Here is a 20,909-nt window from a genome sequence, read left to right on the forward strand (position 1 = left end):
CCCGCGGCCATCCCAGCCTGTCTCCGCTGCCGCGGCCCTCGGCCGACGCGGGATTCGCCGAGATTCAGTCCCAACGAATTTCCGGCGGAGGGAGGGGAGTCTTGAGTGGTCCCTGGGCTCTGAGGGCCTCCGTGCCCTGGGGAGTCTGGCACCCCTGGGACGCCTGGCCGGAGGGCCTGGGTGCCTGGGAGGGGCCGCGGGAGAGCGCGCGACCCGGGCCTGGAGCGAGCGCGGAGAGCAGGCGCGGTATCCGGGCAGCCGGTGCCGGTAGCCGGTGGCCGCCCGCAATCGGCGCCAGGGCCCAGCGCTCCGGGTCCGGCATGCGGGATGCCCACTTCCCTGCAAGTCCCCGATTCGTTGGAAAGGGTCCGAGAGCAGCGGGGCTGAGGCGGCATTCGCCCACGAAGTTAGGAGTGTGAGCCCTAGCTGTTTGTGAAGATGGGGGAGATAGCAGGTATTTGGGGGAGGGTGTGTGTTATACCTAATTTTGCTTGCGTTTGTCTTGCAAGAGGGGGTGGGGGACGGCAGTGAAGAATCTGGATTTCCGAATTGGTTTAGTGGTTTGTGCCCTGGGGCCGGCAGCCGCTCCACTCTCCTGCCTCGGCTCCTTAGCTGGACAGTCTGTGGCCAGAAAATTTCCAGGAGCCTCCGGGCACAGCAGCCTCTTGAGGGAGTCCCGGGAACTGGGAGGTGAGAAGAAGGCCCCAGTCTCCCCTCGGATCCGGCGGCTCTGGAATCCTGCAGCAGGGGGGCACTGAACGTGCGTCCTAAAGACGCAAATGGAGGAGAGAAACAGTACCAAACGAAGAAGGTGCGGGCTGGGCGGCTCCAGTCCGGCGGGAGGGGAGGGGATAGTCAGACTTGCTCCGGCAGGAGACAATTCTGCGGTTCCGGGAGGCCATTTCCGGATTTCGCTGGGCCGGGTACTGGACGCTGCAGCCGGTGCAGGCGGGAGACCTGCTGAAGACCCAGAGTTGTGCCAGAACCTTATGTCCACCACCGATATTCAGCCTGCCAGGGCCGGCGTGGTCACCTGGTGGGCCTGAGGGGCGGGGACAGAGGAACCAGCCGATGTCCTTTGGACTCAGAGTCTTCCTCTCCTGCCAACATTCGGGTCCAAGGGGGCCACAGATGAGGGATGGATGAACACTGCCCACTCCTCACTCAGCCAAATTTCCCCTTGGGCCTCCCTGGGTTCGAGGTTGCTGTGCTCTTTGTCCCCATATGGTATGGCAGGTCCAGGATGGCAGCCTGGGCAGGAATGAAGGAGAGTGGCTCTGCTGGTTTCTATGGCTCTCCCCACCACCTTCGTGGGGGTGCACACAGCTCTGCAGATAAGAACAAGCCCTTCCACTTGCTTCTGGTTTCTAGCCACAATGTTCTCTCACTCTCCAATCCCTCCACTCCTCTCCGCTAGGATGGCGTGCTCCCCAGAACCTTCACCACCTCGCTTCCTCCAGAAAAGCAGGCCCAAGTCAGTTTTGCACACCTAAGATTGGTCTGGTAGGTGGGGGACTAGATGGTATGGGGAGTGTGTGTGTACTGTGGCTGCTGTCCTGGCCAGAGTGGCGTAGAGGCTTCCTGAAGGTCCCTGGGAAGTCACTTATTTAGATCTCTCCTAGGCCCGACTAGTGCTGGGAGCTGGGAAGTCCTGCTTGGAGCACCACAGAGGATCCTGGCCCAATTACTGTCTCGGTGTGCCCCAGGCCCTGCTGCTTGCTGGGTAAGGGCCTGGAACCCCAGAATTCCTAGCAGATGTTGGTGCCCTCACAATGTATTTGCACACCCCACCTTAGACCCCTACCACCATGTACACCACCAGTACACAATTACACCCACTCACACACAGCCACACACTCACCCACAGGGAGAGTCACCCAGAATAATCCATACTCCCCACTATATTCACTCCCTCAATTACACACTGTTATGAATAAGTATATACAGTTAAAACACACATCTCACACATGATTACATCTCACACACAATTACATTCACACAATTAAAGATGATACACAATCACAAACATTCACATATTTAGCACAAAGATAGATTCACAAGGAGAAACTAATATGTATTCTCACAAACATTAACTCATGATTCATACACAATCACAAATACAGGTGGGTAATGACACAATTACCCCAAAAGACACAGTCCCATTCACACATGGTTACATACACACCACTACAAGACCCTGCGTACCATGACAGTTTCGATTTGCAACTTAAGCAGAAGCAAGCACTTACACACGGTAATTGCAAACACAGTTACACTCTTAAACACTATTACAAACATTCCTTATCAGTAACATCCTGATTGCCTACACCATCACAAACACAATGCACACACACAACTCTTACACCCAAAGACATCCATATATCTTGAGCGCTAGCTGTCCCAGGAGAGCCTGGCTCTTCCTCCTTTCCTCAGCTCTGCCTTCTCTCCGTCTGTACCCTTCCTTCTTTCCTCTCTCCAGAGCTGGCAGGTCCTGGCCCCCAGATGTCCCTCAAGCTCAGGCACTAGCACTGTACCAGCTCACACCAGACCCAAGTAGCTGCAAGGTGCTGGGCTCAGCAAGGGACAGGCAGCCCTGACACTGGATCTAAGGGTTTTATTATTTTTTCACATAAATTACACAAGCACTTTATAAAATGGTTACACAGAAAACACCTTATAAGTGCATAACTTAACCCCCCCCCTATGAACAGGAGCTGGAGAAATGGGCTGAGTGTCTGTGAAAACCTGCCTGTGCGTACCTGGGTGCAGCTAGGATGTGTGATGGGGGCCTCGCAGGCCAAGTGAGGATATTGTGGCTGTTGTGTATGGGATGGTGTGTCACAGTGTGGTGGTGGCCTTGCGTTTGTGAGAAGTGCCATGCCGTTCAGAATGAGTCTGGGTCACTCCTGGCTTATGTCTGACAGTGAGGGTCAAAGGTGCAAAGGCTATGGTCCTGTGTGTTCATGACACTCCACCATAGGTCCCCTGTGTGTGATTCTGGGGTGACACCAAGAGGGATGTGAAATTGCCTCTGCGTGGGCCTATCGATGTCCATGTGTGATAAGGAGTGGGGTACAGAGAGGAGGTCTCCTCAGGGCAAGTTCAAATGACAGCCTGCGCAGTCCTCTGGGGACCCCAGAAGCTATTCTTCCCCCACGTCCCCTGCCTCTCTTGGTCCCATGTTGAAAATCAGAATAAAATAAAATAGATGCAAACTGAGAGGACTCAAGAGTTTCAGCGGGAGCAGGAAGGCAGGCGTCTGGGAAGAGGTTGCAGTGCCCGTCCTGGCTCTTTTTTTCTTTTCCAAGAGGGAATAGTGTCACCGGGCCGGTGGGGAGAGGTGAGGCGTCCTGTCCCCTGTGCAGTCTGAGGCGGGGAGGGGTGGGAGAGAGTCCTGGCTCACAGGCCTCAGCACCCCTTGGCTGGACCTGGGGTGTCACACGGAGTGGGCAGGCTCACTCGCAGGCTGATGCCACCGACGTGACGCTGGTGATCTTGGTGGAATCGTCAGACCAGGGCTGCAGGTTCTGCAGGGCGAAGAGCGAGGAGTTGTGCACACATAGCGGGTCGGCGGGCAGCGGCTGCGCCAGGCTCTTCTGGAAGGCCTCTTGCTGCAACTGCAGGAGGATGCGGTTTGCCTGCTGCCTCTCGGCCTCACGCTCCTCCGCGGTCTGCCGCCTGCACCGGGGACAAGCCATTACTGACACTTAGGGTGCCCTCCCCAGAGACAGCCTCAGTGAGCACTGCTTCTCTTCACTGCCCCCAACACCAGCTTGGGCCCCTTTAATGCATTCCCTTGTCTTGAGGGCCCTGACTCCTACAAAGACTGAAAACCCCAAAAGTAGATGGAGCAGAGCTATCCCGGGGGAGCTGTGGGAAAGTCTGCCGGGCCCAAGCAGCTGGGGCTCCCGTCTATGCGCAGCGCCCACACCCTCACTAGCCTTGGACGGTGCAGCCAGGGGTTGGATGGCATCTCGCCTCTCCCCAGCCCTGAGGAAGACCACATGCCGTCCTAAGCCAGAGGGGCCTCAGCTCTCTGCCAGTCCCGGGCAGCAGCAAGGGTCGGGTGGATACGAGCTGCCCTGCCAGACCTCTCTTCTCCCCCTTCTCTCTGGGAACCTCTCCCAGACCTCGGACCTCCTGGGCTGCCGAGCCCTGTGCCCTGCCCGGACTCCCGCCGGGCCAGCCCGCTTCCTCCGAGGTGGTCCAGGGAGGCGATGACTCACTTATTCCATTTAATGCCTCCCCTCCACCCGTCAACTGAGATCAAACGTCTGTCTCTAAGGTGGACAGACCTAATGGGAGTCCCCGGGGCCTCCAGAAGCAATTTGTAGGCGATCGATGAAGCCGCGCAAAGCCAGCCAGGGCCTCTCTCAGCGGCGGCCACAGGCCTCCTTCCTGCCGCCCTTCTTGCCTTGTCGCTCTGTCTCTCCGCCTCTAGTCTTCTTCTTCTCCCCTGCCTTTCCAACGGCCTGAGTGTCTCTCTTCCGTTAGGCTTTGTGTCTCTCTCTTGTTTTCTCTCACCCCCACCTCCTTCATTCTCTCAGAATGAGGGGAATTTGTTTGAAACGAAAATTGGGGTTTCAGGCATCTATTGTTTTCCTTTATTATACAGAAGACCTCTTCGGGCTGCCTGCTTTTCTCCCCTTCTCCCTGGAGTAGGGTGTCTATCTTTGCCCCTCCCTTTGTGTTTCAGTTTCTCTCTCTGCCTGCCACTCTGTCTCCCTCTGTGCCCCCCACCCACTTGCCTAGTCCCTCCCCTCCCCTCGGCTGCAGCCCTGGGTGAGCCTTGGGAACACCAGTGCCTCCCCTACCCCACTAGCCGATGCTCCCTCTTTAACTGGCTTTCCAGAGGTCTGAAGAGGCGTCCCCCACCCCTTCCCCAGTGGCAGGAATGTGGTGGGGGCGGGCAGCAGACTTGCGGGGCAGTGGCTTCCTTTGTGGCCACGACAGCGGAATCCCGGGCAGATTCCTCGCCTTCATTCAGAAAAAGAGGAAACTCCAATTCCTTCCTCCCGCCCCAGGCCCGCCCGGCCCGGCGCCGCCGCTGACTTCGCCCAGACTCTCTTGCGCTCCCCCCTGAGGCCTGAGCTAGCGAGAAACTCCTGGCGTGTGTGGAATCGAGAATGCGGGCCATATGTGCGGGAGGATGCAGGAGTGCAAGAGGGTGCGGCCCGAGAAAGCGCTGGTGTGTGCGGAGAATAAGGCAGCCTGGGAGTGTGTGGGACGCGTTTTGTACGTAAGGGTAAGAGAGCGAAAATGAGAGAAGTGGAAGTATATGTGGGGGGGAAATTAGTGTAGTTGCGGGTGTGAGACGGGAGAAGGAGAAATGTCTCAATCACACACACACCCATCTGCTCCTAATTGATCCCCCGTTCAGTGGAACCCTCGAAAACCCCGCCGCAGCCGGTGCGGATTGATTTTCCCCTTCCAGGATTGGGGACCGGCTGCGAGACGGCCGGGCATCTGGGGAGGAGAGAGTCAGCCGGGACCAGGCCGGCGGTCTGGGGCCCCAAACGCTCTGCCGGGAGCCCCGGCTGGGGCGCAGAAACAAGGCGCAGGCCGTCCTGTCTCCGGGAAAGACGAGAGGCATCTCCGTAAGCGCGGGTCTGCGCAAACAAAAAGTCTCTCAGGAATCACTGATCCAGGAAGCCCGGACTGCATACACCGTGCTCTAACTCGGCTGTTTCCCCAAGCAGCTGCGGAGACCAGCCTCGTCTACACTGGCACTGAGTTTGCCTGCCAGACAGCCCTGAAGCCTCCAGAAAAACAGAGCCGGGCTCTCCAGCCCCAACCTGGTCATTGGCCTCGATTGCTTTCCATTCCCCGAGAGTCTAGCAGGAGCGGCTCGCTCCTCTGACCCGATCCGGATCGGAAACCGGCGAGCGGAGGGAGGGTGAGGCCGCGAGAGAGGCCCCGAGTCAAGAGCTGCCACGCCTGCCCCACGCGCTCACCTCCATTTCGTCCGCCGGTTCTGGAACCAGGTTTTGACCTGCGCGTCGGTCATTTTGAGCGCCTTGGCCAGGGCGGCGCGCTCGGCCGAGGCCAGGTACTTCTGGCGGTGGAAGCGCTTCTCCAGCTCACAGATCTGCAGGCGCGTGAAGGACGTACGCGGCTTCTTCTTCTTGGGGGGCGTCCGGTTCTGATAGGGGTGACCTATACGGCGTGTTACAGTGAAGGGTGAGAGGGCCACTGGAGCGGGAGACAGACAGACGGCAGAGGCAAGCGGCAGAGCGTCAGGAGGCGTCCCAGGCCCGACACCCCGCGAGTCATCAAGCGCAGCGGCTAGACCCCAGGAGCAGGGCCCTGATCCTCCCGTCAGTCCTCAGCTCCAAGCCCGCTGCAGGAACCGGCCCCCTCCCGCCGCCAGGCCGACGCCGCCCCTGCCACCACGGAGGCCTCCCTAGCCCCGGGCTCCCACGTGCCCAACCAGACCCACCGGCAGTCGCCTCCCCAGTCTCCCTGAGGGACAAGTCTGAGGCGAACTAAAGGTCACAGTACCCCACCACCCCAGGCCTCCACCTCAGAGAAGCTACTCAACAATAAGAGGCCATTCTTGGTCAAGGTCCTAGACCCTGGGTCCTGACCTGAGGCTCCATCACACAGCAACATACACAGACACGTCACATACCACAGGGTCAAATTATAGATCTATACACTCAAATAGGCAGAAACACAGACAAGCAAAGGTGCAGACACAGAGGCAGACACACACAGGACACAGGGCAACACAAGGAGACAGTCACTCACTCCCTCAGAAACTTCTTCAGGCCTAGAGCAAGATTAGGGCGGGCTGTGGCTCCCCTAGGTAGGCCCTATGTGGAGTACCTTTCACCAGAGGCCGATGACCAGTGGGCCCCAGGCTGGGCAGTCTATCAGAGCCCTTCAAGACTGGCCTGGCCTGTTTGAGGGGAGTGGGATGGGCACCGGACCCTGCCTCCGCAAGCCTGAGAGGACTTGGTTTGGGGCAGTGTGGCCCCTTGAGTACAGGTCCCTTCCTGGAGGCCCAAAGCAGAAAGGCTGTTCTGCCTCTCCTCACCCCACACGCTTTTGCACAGACCCACAGTCTGGGCCAAAGTTCCAAGGCTGGAACAGGAGCAGGGGGACTAGGGAGTCTTGGGGTCGCCTAGCCCAGGGTCTAGCTCTATGCTACCTATCCTACTCCGCCGACAGCCCCTGGAGGATGAGGCTTGTGGGAGTCCCAAGTCGCGGTCGGCAGCGGCCTGTGCCTTCTGCCTCTTCTCTCTAAGGCCAGCCGGGAACCCAGACTCGACTCGTGGCTGCTTCCCAGGGGGCTTGAGGGCCTGGCCCGGCGGGAGGATCGTGGTCTTGGATCCAGGGAACGTAAGGGCGGCGGGAAGTGAGGCCGAGAAAAGAGACCCGCGCAGGAGCGAGAGCTGAGAGCTGAGTGCCGAGGTCGGAAGCGGGAGCGGAGGGAGCCGGGGCGAGCGCAGGCAGGCGAGGAGCAGGCAGCGGAGAGTGCGTAATCGTCCCTTGAGTTGTCCTTCGGCCGCCGATCGATCTCGGGCCTGGCCCGTGCATTATTCACGCCAGAGGGAATTGGCCTGGGCCCGAGGGGGAAGGACGCCGAGCCGGGACAGAACGAAAATGAAGCGGGCGGCTCGGCCTCACGCTGCCACCGACCAGGACGAAGCCTGAAGTCCGGGAAGAAGGGCCCGCCAGCTGCGCTGCTTTACTTGGGCTCGAGGTCTCTGCTGGGCCCGGCAGCGCGACGGGCACTGGAGTTCGGAGCGGGATGTGTGTATGTATGTGTGTGTGTAGGGTACAAGGGGTGGGGAATCTGTTAATCTGTTCTTGCCTTGCGTCTGATTCTGGGTCTAGCTCTTTCGGCCGGAGAACGTCGGCCGGGAGGGAAGAAAGAGTTTGTTCACATCGCGCCTCTTTCTCCGAAATTACAGAGCCGCAATGCCGGCGGAAGGTACTCCCGAAGCTATACATCCCCCTTCCCTCCGCCTGACCGGGCCCAGGGACTCTGAGAGGGCATCAGGGTGCGCTTCTCAGAGCACGGGTCCTGCGGAAGAGTCGCGGAGCGGCCCACGCTGGGAGAACTCTTCGAGCATGACGATCCCGCGAGCATAGAAAGGTAGCAGACGGCTGAACTTGGGGGAAGCACGGAGAGGAGCTGGGCGACCTGGCGCGCAGAGGGGGCTGCGGGGAGCCACTGGGCGGGAGAAGGGTATCGCAGAGCCCGGGCCGCGGCCAGGCGGGGCGCGCGCGGGCCGGACTCACCTGTGAACCTGTCCTTTGTGTATCTCCGGTTACTCTCCATCCAGGGGAAGGTGAGGCCGGTGAGGTTGTTGACGCCCGGCACGGCAGGCACGGAGGGCACGGTGGGCAAGCCGGTAGCCAGAGGCTGAGGGTGGGCCACCGCTCCAGCTAGCGGTCTGTGCGCGGGCACACGGATCACCCCCGCAGCGCTCAGCGTCGCCCCCGCGCCGCCGCCGCCGCCCCCGCCACCGCCGCCGCCGCCGCCGCCGCCCGGACCGGGGCCGCCCGCCAAGGCCATGTTCATGTTGTAGGAGCCGGCCAGCGGGCCCATGCTGCAGGCGCCGCCGCCGCCCCCCGCCGGGCCACCAGAGCCGCCCGGACCGCCAGCGCCATAGGCCCCTGCGCCCCCGGCCCCCGCCCCGGCTGGGGGGCCCCCGCCGCTGTAAGCGTAGGGGCCTCCAACCAAACAGCCAAGGCCATATTCTCCGTCCTGGAGGCGCGAGGCGGGCCCCATGCAGCCGCCCTGGTCCGGGCTGTTGAGGATCTGGTCGATGCCGAAGCTGATGGGCTCCGCGTGGCCCGGGTGGAGATGGTGCGGACCCAGGTGCTCCATGCTAGCCCCCAGCCCCGGCCCCGCGGGGGGGCCTGGGCGGCGGCGCTCGCTGTGCTTGGCTCGGAGGGCAGCACGGAGGGGCGCGGAGGCGGCAGCGGCGCCTGGCTGCGCGGAGACTTGGAGGCGAAGTGCGCGGAAGGGCTAAAGTAAGGGGGAGGGGAAGAAGAAGGGGCGCCGTATTCTTCCCCTCTCCGCCTGCTCCTTCCCCTCTCCGGCTCCTCGCTCGCTGTTGACTCTGGGACATCAATCACCGGGCGAAAAAGCCTGGTGCGAGCGAGCCCTGCCGTTTCGGCCGGGTCTCTCCATTGGCTGTGCGCGGAGAGAAGCGGGGTGAATGACAGCGCGGGGGAGGGGCGGAGAGGGGGCGAGGGAGGCCGGGAGCCAGACAGATGCAGGAGCCAGAGACAGAGGGACGGAGACAGAGGCTCAGAGAAGTAGTTCGGGAAGAGAGAGAAGAAGGGAACCAGAGACTTAAAAGGAGAAAGGAAAGGAACAGGAGGCGCCCATTGCCGGAGACGGATAGACGACGGACCCAAGGAGGTGGAGGTCCGGCGTTCTTCCCAGCCTGGCAGGAGCCGTCCCCTCACTTTGAATTGGACCAGAGGGGTCCAGCCTGTCAGGCCTCTGGGGGAAGAGGTGTCCCTGCGCTACTGGAGAATCCTCCCAGGGGCTCAGCTGGGAAGCACCTGTCTGTCAACCAGAGGATTTACTCCAAACTTCAAGTCCGGCTCTTTAGACAGAAGACTGTCTACTCCGCAGGTATGGAGCCCAGGCCCCTGAGGCAGGAAGGTGAGTTCAGGCTTGTCCTTCCTTAAAAGAGTTGTTCATATAGTCCATGAACAACTGGCTATATGTTGTTGAAAAAAATCAACCACCACCCCAGCTCAACCTGGTTAGAGAAAATGAGAAAGGGAAGACTCCCTGAAAGTCAGGCACAAGTCAAGGGAGTTGGCGTGGCTCCTACTGCCAGGGTGCCATTTGCCTTAAGATACTCCTTTCCTTGTAAATAAACAGATGCCTCAAGAAGCAGTTCCCACAGTATGTGAATGAATTCAGTCAGAGTGCTTTCACCCAGCAACCAGCCCAGGGCAGGCTATTCCAAGCAAGAAACCTTTGGACTGTGGTGAAGCAGAGGAGTTATTTTCTTTCTTTTGAAATCTTGGGAGGGAGGCCTAGGGGCCTAAAGTACTGGGGGCTGGGGACGGTGGGACCAAGATCAGGGCAGTATATCCAGGACAAATTTAGGCCTTTTCAAAGTTTTGCCTGTGGCTGACTGGCTTAGAGCCCAGGAGAGAAGAAGGAAATTCCCTTCTTCTGCTTCCTCTCTTTCCCCTCTCCAGCAGGGAAAGGTCCACTCCCTCCCAGGAGTGGAGGCTGGGAAGGGCACAGGCTGGACCACCTGGGATCTATTTCTGGTGTATTTCAGATTCAACAGGCCTTCAGCGAGGGGCTATTTCTATCAGGCAAGATGCTAGAATATGAAGTCTCACATTCTACTTCTCAAGTCTCATTGCAACATATTTGCTTTGGTCACATCTGTTATTTCCACTTGCAGAGATCTCCTTGGAGGCAGGGAATGGCTTACTCATCTCTGTTTCCCGCTGTGAAGTACAGCCCCAACCCACAAAATATACTCATCTGGGATGAGAAACAAATGAATGAACCTCCTTATTCAACAAATGTTTATTGAGTACCTACTATGTGTCAGGCATTGTTCTTGGCATTAGGAAAACAGCAGTGAACCAAACAAAGTTCCCGCCCTCATGGAGCTTATATTTCACAGGGGTGGTCAGACCATAACAAAGAAGCAAATTCAATAAGCCAGATAGTAATAAGTGTTAGAGAGAACACTATAAACTCTACACCAACTCTTCAAGATGAGTATCACCCCTATTTTACGGATGCAAGAGAACCAAATTTCAGAGAGGCTAAGTGACCTGATCAAGTTGGAGGAGCTGGATTTGACTTGCTTTTATGGGTTAGCCTGGAAACCTGGTTGCTAGTTATAAGCACATCTCTATGGATAAAACCTTGTCTGGACTCCACGCAGGTGGAAAAATGCCCATTCAAGACAAAGCCACATGTGAAGCCTGTTGTTGTTTTTAAATATTAAGCAGAAACATGAGGAAACAGCTCAATTTCCTTTCCAGTTCTCTTTTCTCCCCGCCCCCCCCCCCCCAATCAGGTACTACATCTCTACACAGGAGCTTCCATAACTTTCTTTAATGGTTGTTGTTTGAACCTGAGTTGTCTCTTTCCTGCTTCTTATCTCCAGGGAACTAAAGCAGAGATAAACATGAATATTTTACTGAGAAACTACTATGTACCAGACACCACACCACACTGATCTCATTTAAGACTCATGACGACCCTGTGAAGTTAATAGAAACATCCTCATTTCTTTTAATAATTAAGAAAATGGAATGAATGTTCATAACAGTATTATTCATAATGGCCCCAAAGTGGAAACAACTCAGATGTCCATCGTCTGATGACTGGATAAACAAAATGTGGTATGTCCATACAATGGAATATTATTCAGCCATAAAAAGGAAGTCCTGGTTCATGCTACAACATGGGAGAACCTAGACAACATTAATGCTAAGTGAAAGAAGCCAGGCACAAAAGGCCACATGTTTTATCATTCCATTCATGTGACCCATCCAGAACAGGCAAATCCATAGAGGCAGAAAGTAGATTAGTGGTTGCCAGCGGTTAGGGGGAGGAGGAAGGGGGAAGTGACTTCAAATGGATATGAAGTTTCTATCTTGAGTGATGAGAATATTCTGGAATTAGATAGTGCCGATGGTTCCACAATTTTGTGAATATACTGAAAACCACTGAATTGCATGATTTAAAGGGCTGAATGTTATGGTACATGAATTACAGCTCATTTTTAAAAAGAAGAAACAAAAACTGAGCCTCAGTGAGATGAACAAAATTGCCCAAAGTCCCACAGTCAGAAGAGGATTGATCTGAGATCCCAAAATCTGGACTGTTGTCCCTGTAGGAGGCTGAAAACAATGGGGAGGGAATGCTTCAGCTTCCTTTGAGGCTGGGTCCCAGTGGCCCTGCTCCTCTCAGTCAAGAAGTCACAATTGTGTCTAGCCACAGTTTTTCCTACTGCAATTAAAACCCTTTCTAGGTTATCCTTTGCTACTCTCTGGCCCAAGTGGGAAACCCCTTGATGTGTTCCTAACATTCTTCTCCTTCCTCCCTTCCTCCTCCCCCAGACGTACCTTCCCAGCCCCTATGGCTTTCCAACCCTGCCTGTTCCAATCCTTCGGGCATCTGCCTCACTTACCTCTTGAACTCCTCAGATCTGGTACCAGTTGTCCAAGGTACCTGGGAGGAAACCTCACCCTTGCTGGCCAAGTCTGAGGTTGGCTGAGGTCACAGCTAAGACTGACAGGATGCTTTTCTCATCAAAATCCAGCAACCCAGAGCCATCCTGACTTCCCCCTGCCCTCACAGCTGCCTGCCTGCCTGCACTCTTCTGTACTTCCCACCCACCTCTCCTGCTTATCAGAGTCAAATTTTATCTCAATCCAGGTTTGAGGTAATGGCTGCCCCTAGCTGGGGTTCTTTGAATCCAGCTTGACCTCAGCCTTTGTCTTCCAATGGGATAGTTGCTGAGGGCCAGGGTTACCCTCTCAGTCCCTTCTTGGCCTGGGAAGATGAGACAAGAGGTGAGGAGTCCTGGGGTTCTGGCCCCTGCCCCTCCCGAAGCAGTGTTACCTGAGCACAGTACTGCAGGTTGGAGTTTTCTGAAATGGGGGAGGAGACTCACACTGAGCTTATATTTGGTGCAGCTTCTGTATTTCCACAGCACTTTTGCATGCCTTGCAGAGCAGCCCTGTTAGGAAAGAGGAGGGGAGAGAAAGAAGCAGGACTCACACAGCACCCATGATGTCCTAGGCACCTTCAGTCACAGTAATTATCTCATCTCATCTGCAATAATCCTGTGATGTGGCTTTTATCTCCATTTTACAGATGCAAAAACTGAGGCACTGAAAGCTGGAAAGGGAAAGACACTGGACTCGAGTGCTGATTTTCTGACTCCATTCCTTACAAGCTGCTTCCTCAACACCAAACTTGGCAGATGTGGTCCTTGCCTTGCAGGAGTATCTTGCACACCTCTAAGTGAGTTCCAGCCCCAAGGCCACCTGGTCACAACCCCCCAAGCACCATCCACCCCCCTCGCCTGCAGAATAAAGAAGAGCCTCCAATTAAAAGAGGAGCAGCTGGGGCTGGAGAGGGGGAAAGGGAGGGCTCAGCCACAGGGGGAGACCCTTTTGGATCCCACACGGCTCCCTCCCCCCTCTGGGAGAGACCCTTGGGCCAGGGGTTGTCCTTTAACTTAGGGGTGTGTGTGATAACTTAATTACTTTGTGTTTGTGGGGCTGTGCAGCCATGGGGGGAAAGCTGGATGGGAATGTGTACATGACAGTGAGAGTAGCTATGCAGATAGAGGAGGCATGTCCTTGAGGAATAATTTTTAAATTTATCCAACAAATATGTATTGAGTGTCTAGTTAATGGATCAGTGTTAGGCTGCTGGATACAACTGCAAGCATGTTGGTGAGAGTGCTGGGGGAGAGGTAGGGGTCTGGGTCATTTTTACAACTGGATTTGTCTGTGTAAGGATGTGTGTGTCAGTGAGGATGCAAGTGAGTGTGTGTTTTCTGTAACAGGATAAGAGTGCGTGTCTCTACAGCTGTTCCTCTGTAGGGGACACATACAGTGGGGTGAGGGTATCCCTCAACTACTGTGTGAAAATATGATGTGTGCTGCCAAGGGGGTGTGTGCATCCATGGGAGGGCTGTGTTAATTTCTAGTGTAATTGTCAGGGAAATGGCCATATGTGGGCCTGTGGGTGCAGGAAATTTATGTCCAATAGGTATTTAGCAGGGAAAGGGTGGACCGGGCTGAGAAATAGGTAAGGGGACGTGTAACGTGAAGAGGTCCATGATGGGACCACTGGGGTCTGGATTCCCAATACCAAAGGTGTCCCTTCTGCCATGCCCACTTGCCTCAGTAAAGGGGGTAGGAAATTTGCCCTTCCATGGAGGAGGCAGGCACAGCTGGTGACTTAGGGACTTAGAGACCCAGAAAAGGGCATTCCACCTTCTTGGAGCCCTGTGGGGAGCAGTTGTCTCTGGGAGGCTAGGTTGGGGAAGGAGGGAGTGAGCAGGTCAGGCTGGTTCTAGCCACACAACTCAATGATTCTTCAGGGCTGGGGGAGAAGGTTGTCCAAGGGTCAGCCCCAGGTGCCCCCACCCAATCCTTACAGTAAGAGACCGAAGACCTCTCCAGCACGGAAAGACAGGCACACGTTTCCCCATCAGTGGAGGGACTCTGAGAGGTAGAAGACAGAGAGAGAGACCTTCCCTGATGTAGCACACAACTTAGCTGTCGTCTGTTTGGCTGCTCATCCCAAAGCCGCTTGAGTAACGGGGTCTTTCGTTCTGCCCTCCCTCTAGGGCTCCCCCTCTCAGCTTCTGATTGAAAAGAAATTGTTGGTCCCATCACCCCTGGGCACCCAGCTAGGGCCTCAGGCCTCTCTCCAACCAACTCTCTCCCAAAGGAGGGCCAGAGATGCTCAGGTCCCACCATCCTGCACGGTTTGCCCTTGACGGGGGCGGATCTCCAATGCGAGGTCTCCTCTCAGGACGCCAGACCTGAGGAAAAGGTAAGGCAGAGGGGGTGCCACGGGTGAGAAGGTCTAGAGAGGACAGACCCCCATGGCTCTGCCATCCCATGACAGCTCCTGGAGGGCTCCCTGGGCACCACCCTGGAGGGCAGCGAGGTCACCTTCCCACCAGTAGGCAAGTAGAGCAGCTTGGCTTAGGCCCCGGGGCAGCAGGCAGGGCCCAGCCTCCTTGTTCTTGGCGTCTACCCTTAGCTCTCCTCAGCGCCAGGTGGGTCCATGTTGGATCCCAGAAATTTTCCGGCAGAGGGCACCCTGCTAGGCAGGCCTTGCACGAGGTGCGGGGGAGGGAGAGGGAGCGGAGCGTGCTAGCCCGCCAGGCCAGGCCTCTGAGGACAACCACTGCCTTCTAGGAACCACCCCACTTCCTGCAACAACCTGTGAGGCTCGCAGGCTCCCTTCCTGATCTGCTGGTAGGACCTCCGCGGGCGTGCGGGCTCTGCCACTCCGCCCTGCAGGAAAGCCGAGAATGAGGCAAGCTTTCCGGCTGGGCTGGGCCGGGAGAGCCCACAGTGGCCAGATCTACCCAGACTTCTTGCCTCAATTCCTCACCCCCCGGGAGCATAGATTTAGCCTCAGAGGAAGGGCGGATGGAGAGCTCTATGCCCCGAACCCTGGACTCCCAGAGGGGCTCAATCCTGGGCTGCAGCGGAGGAGGCCGAGTTGAAGGTCTCGCCGTCACCCGTAGGAGCTCAGGCCACCTTGGCACGCACAGGTCTCGTAATTTCGGGGGCGCTCAGGGCACATCGGAAGCTGCGGGTGCCCAATGAGCCGCCGGTCTGTTCTGGGAATGGAAAACCTGGCCGGCTCAGACCCGGTCCCAGACAAGAGGGCCTCGCGGCTCAGCCTCTGCCTCCGCTGAGCCTCGTGGATTCGGGGAGTGTCCCCGAATAAATGAGTTGAGCTGGAGTTCGGGTTTGAAATTAACTCTCCAAGCTCCACCTCCATCAGAAAAGCCCGAGGCGAGGTGAGGGGGGAACGAATTCGGCCTGGGAGACCCAGCTGCCGCTGGCAGTGATGGTGGCGGGATAATGTGTTCCAAACGCTGTCCTGACTGCACATGAACCCCCGCATTTACACAAATGGTGACGGACAGACACCCGGAACACCCAGGCTTCCCAGATACAGGACTGGAGCAGATGCAACACCCTGTCACACCCAGACTGACAGACCCACACTCACCCCTGCACCCCAAAACGCACTCCTGTGTGCAATCCCCACAGATGCTCATAAAACCTCCTTCACGCATCCATACACAGGTGCCCACAGACACACCCAACCACACCACACACCCTCGGCACAGATTCAGAACAAAAGCCTCTCCCTTCACACGCACCAGCCGACAGATCATGTGTGCACAGGTTCACACAGACGCTACACACGGGCGGGTGCACTCCCTTCCCCACAGACCCTCCCGCTCAGATAAAAACTGCCTCCCTAGCTTCACGCACACACTCTGAAGGCCACATCGGGCTCACAAGCAGCCACACAGATTCCCAACTTTTCGGGGAAGCCAAGGTCGCCTTTTCTGGGATAGGGGGGCCTGAGCCGCAGGTGCCAGAAGGGGGGCGGCGCCTAAGGGGGAGGGACTGTATCCATATGCATGGACTCCGCGCACAAAGAGCAGCTGCCCGAAGCTGAGCCCCGCGGGCTGCAAGTTTCGAGGAGGCGGCGGTGGCGGCCCAGCTAATTGAATTAGGCCAGCCAGGCCCTGCCACCCGCACGCCACCGGCCTCAGTCCTGCCACCCGGCCCTGGCCGCCGCAGGCGCTCATTGGGTGCCGAGGGAGGGATTGAAGGAAAGAGGCACCACCGCCTGAGCCCCTGCCCTAGGCGGCCTCTCCCCCCGGAAATAATCCCATTGTCCTGCGGGCTGCAGTGTGGCACTGGGCACCCGGAATCCCCAACTGGACTGCGACGCTGTGATTAATGGGACAGCCGCGAGGGAGCTGACCAGGGAGGGGCTGAGGCCCTCCTCCGCCCACCCTTCTCCCCAGTTCCCAGTTGCCTTGGGTCCAGTGCCCCTTCCTGGCTAAGTCTCAGGAAGTGAGGGCGAGAGGGGGAGGGAGGGGAATGGCTTCGGGAAAGTAGACCGGCTGGATGCCTTAGTGAGGGCGATGTGCAGAAGGGCAGGCACAGTGTTGCAAGTGTGAGCGTGGGGTGAATGAGGGGCTCAGGGAGCTGTGGCCCACAGTGTGACAGTGCAAAAGCACTGAGAGCTGTAAGTCCCTGCAGAGTGGGTGGGGTGCTGAGGATGTGTGTGTGAATGTGGGTTAAGGGTAGAGTGTGGGGTGGTGTGTGAGTGAGGTGAGAATGGGGTATGTAGGGACGTGGAGCTCCCACTTCTGGAGGCCACGCCAACTCCAAGGCCAGGGAGCTGGGCTGAGCCTCTGGCACTGCCCTATCCCTCAGGAAGTGCCTGTCTGGGCACCTGCTTTTCTCTCAGCCTAGATTTTCACCTTGGCCTCACCTGAGACCCCACTTGAATCCCCACGACCAACAACTGACAATGTGGTTCCTGAACCCACACTCATCTTCCACCCCCACCTCTCCCTTCTGGACGATGGTTTCCAAGCACAGGCATTTTTGCTCAATTCTTCTCCTACCCTGACATCCTCTGCATCTCGGCTGATCCAGTGCTAGCTGTCCTTTGAGGTCTGACTCACAGAGCCCTCACCACAGGAAGCTCCCCCACATGTGGCTGGGAAATAACTCCTCTGTCCTAGGTGACCTGGGACTCTTGGGGTAGAGGGCATGCCTGTGTGTCTGTCTTGCTGCTAAACTGCAAGTGCCCGGGGCAGACCAGAGTCCGGGCTTGCCCCTCAACACAGACACACACCACATTTGCTCTCAACACCAGCAAGACTTCCTTGTCTGGTGAGCTCCACCTGAGAGCTGCGGAGACCAAGGTGTTCAGGGGTACTGCGCACCCGGCCATGCTTCCAAGTCCCATGGGGCATATTTGCACCCTTGGCTCCTTCACCCAGAGGCAGGAGACCTGGACTGGCCCAAAGTGTGTGTGGGGGGTGTCCTAGGGACTGAGCCATGGGGATCCTAGGAGGGTGGAGGAGAGCCACTGCCTTGGGAACCTATGGCTACAGTGTACTTTCGGGACCATCCAGTGGCCAGCACTGCTATGGAGACCCAGGCCCGTCCGGGACCCTTGGCCCTGGGCCTCTTGCCTGCTGCAGCCCTCCACTGCTGCCCTCTGAGTTTCGCCAAACCACCTAGGTTATGCAGTGAAGGCGAGGTCTCCTAGAAATCCAACAAGGGGCAGGAGTGAACCAAAGCTGGGAGTCTTGTGCCCACCAGAAAGGCCCAGTGCCTCTGGCAGGGACCAAGACCTCCTGGAGGAGTAACGCCAAGGGGAGCAGTGGCTGCTGCCTCCACCCACACCCTCTTGCCCTGCTGCCCGAGGCTCTGGGGAGGGGATGAGAGTGGAGGACTCTGGGCTGAGGGCAGGCCTGACACTGCCCACTCTTGCAGGCCCACACTGTATTTCCCAGGACTTTTACTGCAGCGCAGAGATGAGCAGTGACATCCCCGTCTCCCCCTTCATAAATATTGCATCTTCCCAATGCAATTACAGGAGACGGAGCGGCGTGAACGTTCACTAAATAAGATTATGGGGTAATGCTAATGCAGTTTATGTCTGCGCTCTGACACCAAACAAACTCCCTATTAATAACCTCTCAATGAGGCGTGAGGCTCAGAACACAGAGCCTGGGGCTGCCCTGGCTGCACACGCTCAATAAGAAGGGCCACAGTATGGCCACCCCGCTTGGGGCTCCGCTAGCCTGTGCCATCTCCCTGGTCTGCTAGGGTCACCCTCCTCTCTGGGCCGCTGGCTTGGAGCTCCCCCTCCACACCCCTTTGGAGGTAGCCTCATCACCCACCCCCAAACCCAAAGTCTCATTGACACCCTCACTTCCTCCACTTAACTTCTTTTTTGGTGACAGTTTGGTCTTAGCTGGCACCCCATCCGTCTCTTCCGAATCCACACTGCTGGAGGGACCCAATTCTGCTCCCCTAAAGGGTGTACGGGGCACAGGCTTAGTGCCCTGGCTTAGAACCTGCTCACTATTGCCCATGAGAAAATTGAAACCCCTTATCCCACCATACAAGGCCCTCAGCTTACTTTCTGGGGGAGTACTCTCCCCCAGTTGCTGACTACCTTTAACCATTGTGTATCAACTGAGAGAAACACTCTCACACTTTGTCACTTGCACCCAACTCTTTGGTGCAATGCTTTAACAATACCCGTCCCCCCACTACTGCCAAGAAAAAAAGGGAAAGGAAAGGAAATTCCTATGTCAAAACCCAGCTCAAAGTTCTGCCTCCCTCCCTGACATTCTTCAGGCATAGTCCATGAGTCCCTCAAGTGGCCAAGAGCACACAAGTTTTAAAAATTACCTTTTTTGTTGTTATTGTAGATTTGGAGTCACAGAGACATGACTTGGAGTCCCAGCCACACTGCTTTACACGTGAATTGGAACAGATGAATTAACTTCTCTGGGCCTTGCTTTTTTTGTTTATAAAAGAGACACACTGGACTCTGCCTTCTATTTCATCAAGCCATTGTCTGAATCAACATAAAGTTGAAGTGATGTAAAAGTTCCTTAATTCCTTGGGTCTATCTCTGCTTTACCGCCTTTCTTATCACATTAACATTTATGTAAAATGTTTCTCATCCCTACTAGTCTGGTTGTCATTGAAACTGCGTGTTGTCCAACCCTGCTCGGTTTCCCAGACCCAGTAGACGAGCTCCTCAGACACAGATGCCCTTCTCCTTGCCTCCCTAACTTCCCTCCTCTTGAGGCCTCTTTGGATCCCACTGAGAGGACAAGAGGAAGGCAGTAGAGAGAAGTTCTGGAAAAATAGGACATCAGCACAGCAGAAAAGTGCAGACAGGATTTCAAAGTCAAGAGAGTGAGCCCCCTAAATCAAGCCTCACCCTGGTGCTGGCCGGTCGTTAACACAGCCCTGGGTTCTTCTTGGCCTTCACATAAAAAGATATTTCATGCCCAAGGACCTCAGTAACGAGGAACCAGGGAGGGGCTAGGGAGCCTGCAGGCTCAGCAAAAGTTTCCCCACCTCAGAGGCCTCCCCTCCTTCCTCCCTCCTCTCCATCCCTCTGAAGTCAGCGAAACCTTCAAGCAGCTCTGGACGAAGGAGGTTCCTTTGCCTCTGGAGCAGGCAGAGGGGTGAGGGGCACTAGCAAGGCCTCTTTATAGGCCTCTGGGAGCCTCTCTTCTCTGCCCCTACCTCTCTGCCAAGACCAAACTGTCTTTACCTCAGAGAGACTATAGGGTTTATAGGGACAAGCTGGGGCTGGGGGCCTGAAGGAAGGGTTGGGGGGAGCAATGCTTTACCACATTCTCCAGTCCCTTGCACCTTAAAACTGGGGCTGCACCTGGTAAGGGTAGCACATACCTACCACCAACTCTGACCTGTCATTCCTGCTCTGGCTACCAGTGACTGCCGAACGCTGCAAACCTGTCTGAATCTGTCTGGGGCATTTCAGACTTACCACAACATCCCTTTGCTTATTTATGAAGCATCAGCCTTGACTCTCTTTTCTATTTTCCCCTTCTCCCCACCCTACTTCTCCCGTCCAGTCTCTCTCCTGAGTCCTTTTTTAGTGCTCTTGGTATGGGAAATCTTCCAAACCAGCCCTTTTACCCAACTTGTACAGTGTGTGCACACAAACACACAAACCAACTCAGAGGTGCGTGCAGACCCTCACTCTCAAAACACGCATACAAACTCCTGAGCATAACACTGCAGTCCATCACTGAAGTCTCAGGTCCACCCATGCAGAGACACATCTGTGCTATCTCCCACTGAAAAGCATGCACTCTGAGAGGTATACAACCACACAGGCTGGCATGTTCACACAAAAGGGCACACAAACACAAATAACACACCAATCAACATGCCAAGCACAGTTTCTGAAGTTGATGCTGCCGTCGGATCTTCCCGAGTTTGCCAGGGATCTGGGAAGTGCCTTCTTATATCTTTGGTGGGAATTCTGTGTCCATAGTATAATGTGTGCTCAGGGCATTTAGGGCTTGTATGTACGATTAGGGATTGTATGTACGATTGTGAAAAACCACTCCCCAGAAGGTACCTGAACTATGAGTCATTCCAGAGGACCCGGAAAAATAGGAGGAGCACAGATTTGAGCTGAAGGGTGTGGTCTAGTCGTTGGAGCCAGAACCTGCCCATCATCTGCGCTCTGTCAATCAGCTGAAGATCCTAAGGCAGGAAGTAGGAATCTAGCGGGCAGGCTCCAAAGGGGCAGGGCTTTAAAACAGGAAACAAAGGAGCTATTTGGGCCTCTCTCAGGGACTGGCCCT

At 56.3% G+C, this 20,909-nt stretch overlaps 1 protein-coding gene and 1 long non-coding RNA gene across 4 annotated transcripts; one reads left to right on the forward strand and one right to left on the reverse strand.

Moving 5' to 3' along the window:
- Positions 1-2,595: 2,595 nt before the first annotated feature.
- Positions 2,596-8,982, reverse strand: TLX1 (T cell leukemia homeobox 1). 2 transcript variants are annotated; one of them, XM_044765804.2, is made up of 3 exons: positions 8,251-8,982; positions 5,955-6,156; positions 2,596-3,678 (listed from the first exon to the last, which is right to left on the reverse strand). In XM_044765804.2, exons 1-3 carry the CDS (start codon positions 8,840-8,842, stop codon positions 3,456-3,458), a joined length of 1,017 nt encoding a protein of 338 aa, XP_044621739.1. In that variant the 5' UTR covers positions 8,843-8,982; the 3' UTR covers positions 2,596-3,455. The 2 variants fall into 2 exon arrangements, with proteins under 2 accessions (XP_044621739.1, XP_070341028.1); XM_070484927.1 differs by having other exon boundaries at positions 5,955-6,192.
- Positions 8,983-9,178: 196 nt separating this feature from the next.
- LOC106828886 (uncharacterized) lies at positions 9,179-19,245 on the forward strand. Of its 2 annotated transcripts, none has more exons than XR_001397493.3 (4): positions 9,179-9,601; positions 12,836-12,985; positions 14,325-14,533; positions 18,984-19,245. It is a non-coding gene; the product is annotated as an uncharacterized lncRNA (long non-coding RNA). The 2 variants fall into 2 exon arrangements; XR_011494318.1 differs by having other exon boundaries at positions 9,226-9,631.
- The last annotated feature ends 1,664 nt before the right edge of the window (positions 19,246-20,909 follow it).

This window comes from Equus asinus, chromosome 2, assembly GCF_041296235.1.
Source record: "Equus asinus isolate D_3611 breed Donkey chromosome 2, EquAss-T2T_v2, whole genome shotgun sequence".
Taxonomy (NCBI): Eukaryota; Metazoa; Chordata; class Mammalia; order Perissodactyla; family Equidae; genus Equus; species Equus asinus.

Excerpts from the sequence above, each read along its gene's own strand:
- TLX1 (XM_070484927.1), bottom strand. The coding sequence starts at position 8,842 with ATGGAGCACCTGGGTCCGCACCATCTCCACCCGGGCCACGCGGAGCCC. Across the intron at positions 6,193-8,250 it reads CACAAAGGACAGGTTCACAG|TGGCCCTCTCACCCTTCACT; the intron begins GTGAGTCCGGCC and ends CTCCCGCTCCAG. Across the intron at positions 3,679-5,954 it reads AACCGGCGGACGAAATGGAG|GCGGCAGACCGCGGAGGAGC; the intron begins GTGAGCGCGTGG and ends TCCCCGGTGCAG.